Here is a 2,504-nt window from a genome sequence, read left to right on the forward strand (position 1 = left end):
CCATGATGAACTTAAAATTGGGTTCTATTATTTTTCCTCAACAGTTCTCCTCACAAAACGAAATTCATTTCAAACACACATTTGATAAGAACAGAGTGGAAATTATTAGCAACACCAAAATAAAAGCAAAACTAATGTTTTCTGTTAGTTTAAGCACAAACTACGAAAAGTAAAACCAAACTCTGTGACAATAATTAAGACCAAACTGAACATGGTGTGTGTTTATGGTGCATGTCGGCAAAGTTGTCTCGGCGGGGGCGGGGCGGGGCGTGGTGGAGGTGGGGCTTACGTAGACGATATTATCGGATATCGCAATATTTTAAAAGCGATTATCGATAAGATATTTTTGACATATCGCCCAGCCCTAGTGCAGATGTGTATGACTGTCCAGTAGACCTAACAAGACAACTTGTTTACATCTGCTCACATGTTCCCCCCCATAATTATTATAGTAGAACATTTGCTGCTCTCAGAGACAATATCAGAATTTAAATATCAACAATTTAAAAGTAAACTTTTAAAATAATTTGTGCATAATTGTTTAAGCAATTATAGTTAATGAACTGAAATATGCTATTCAACAAATAAATAGCACAAAGCAAAATATAGATGAGTGCAATTTTTAGTGCAAGATTGCCATCGAACATTTTCAATTTTGCAGATAATAAAAACATTGTTTCTATTCCTATGCAGACATTATATCATAGTTTAGTCATCTTGTTTTTCTGTTTTAGGTGGACATAATACAGTCCTATATGCAGCTGTTGTGATTGCAGTCGGATGTGGAGTTTTATTTCTTATCTGCATTATCATGTTCATGAGGTGAGATCTTTGGTTTTATGTTTCGCATTGGTGTACTCATTCATAATTATTAATGTGTTTGCGTTTACATGTTTATCTCTGCTCTACAGGAAGAGAAAAGGAGTCAGTCAGCTGCAGGTCAGAACATACAGTGTAAAAATATCCATCCATCTTCAAAGTGAAATTACACGCGGTGCTGTGATGTACAATATATATATATATATTTTTTGTATCTGAATCCAGCATGTCGAAGAATGAGAAATCAGTGTGTTTTAGAAAACGCTCTCACAAGGAACTAAAGTTTACAGGAACGGAATCTCATGCAGGTGATTTTAGTTTTATAGTTTACTTTTCTAAAATGTTTTGGCTTCTTTCTCCAGGTTCAACAGCCTTCCAGCTCTGACAGAAACCACTTTGATGATGGTCTGTATGCCAGAGTTTCGGCCAACAGAACAGATCAGACCGCAGGAAAAACTCCTGAATCCACAGATACTGAGAAGATCAAGTATGCAAGCATCCAGCACATCAGAAACAATGAAAGCAAGTATGAGAATCTGAGAATGCACCATCCTGATTCTTCTGTGAGGTGAGAAACTAAATAGGTGTTAAACACATTTTCTCATGTGATATCGAAACTTATTTTTATATAACAACTTGCATGACTGAACTTTGATCAGCTCCTGAATTACTTGTGGTGGCTCTCAATCACACTAGAAAAATGCTCGTTCTCCCTTCATATTTGATTATGTTGTTCCACAGATCCGTTGCGATGATGGATAAATCAGTGATTTACAGCACAGTCAAATGATCCAGGACCCGTCAAATGGATTGAAAATGAAGCTGGACTCCCGCTGAACGTAAACATACCTCAGTTACTGCAGCTTTAAATCAAATGTTTATAATAATGATTTAATTGTGTCAAGTCACATAACATTTCTCCTTCTCTGTTGATTGCCTGTAGATAAGTGCTGGTCAGCCGTACCAATAATACAAACTACAAGAATTTCAATGGTGGTTATTTACATTTACCTTATTTACCTAGATTTTTTAAGACTGTGGTTTGGTGTGTCTGTGTGGGAAGTTACAGCATCGACTAGCTGAAAAAAATGCATTAAATGTTGAAACACTTTCTGTCAATAGTACATTTTGTAATTTTCCACGAATTGCAGTCTCGATGTTACATGTTATTTTGCCGTCCTGTGCCTTAGTCACTCTTCAGTAAGCGTCTGTTTTTCATATTTCATAAAACAAGTTTGATTCTTTGAGATATATATTTATATATATATATATCTATTTTGATATCCTTTAAAATAAAATGTATTTCTTTGATGCAAAGCTGAATTTCCATCAGCCATTACTCCAGTATAATGTGCCACATGATCCTTCAGAAATCATTCTAATATGCTGATTTATTATTAGAATTATCAACAGTTGTGCTGCCAAAATTTCATTAAAAAAAAAGAAATAATAAAAATGTACTGACCCCAAACTTTTGAACGATAGTATATATTGTTAGAAAATATTTCTATTTTAAATAGATTAACTTTTTTAAAATTAGAATTCAAATATTTAAATTAGATTAACTTTTTATTCAGCAAAGAATCCTGAAAAAAACGTATCACAGGATCCAAAAAAATATTAAGCAGCACAACCGTTTCCAGCACTGATAATAAATCAGCATATTAGAATGATTTCTGATGATC

General features: G+C 34.0%; 1 protein-coding gene across 1 annotated transcript in view; it reads left to right on the forward strand.

Moving 5' to 3' along the window:
* Positions 1-1,788, forward strand: part of LOC107703764 (B-cell receptor CD22-like) — an 18,593-nt gene extending 16,805 nt beyond the window's left edge. The window contains exons 6-10 of the mRNA XM_016506490.1: positions 735-822; positions 912-939; positions 1,182-1,387; positions 1,561-1,658; positions 1,763-1,788. Coding sequence (XP_016361976.1) covers positions 735-822; positions 912-939; positions 1,182-1,387; positions 1,561-1,609 — 371 coding nt within the window. The 3' untranslated portion in view covers positions 1,610-1,658; positions 1,763-1,788. The remainder of the gene's footprint in view (positions 1-734; positions 823-911; positions 940-1,181; positions 1,388-1,560; positions 1,659-1,762) is intronic.
* Positions 1,789-2,504: the final 716 nt, after the last annotated feature.

This window comes from Sinocyclocheilus anshuiensis, unplaced genomic scaffold (assembly GCF_001515605.1).
Source record: "Sinocyclocheilus anshuiensis isolate Anshui unplaced genomic scaffold, SAMN03320099.WGS_v1.1 scaffold274, whole genome shotgun sequence".
NCBI classification, from domain to species: Eukaryota; Metazoa; Chordata; class Actinopteri; order Cypriniformes; family Cyprinidae; genus Sinocyclocheilus; species Sinocyclocheilus anshuiensis.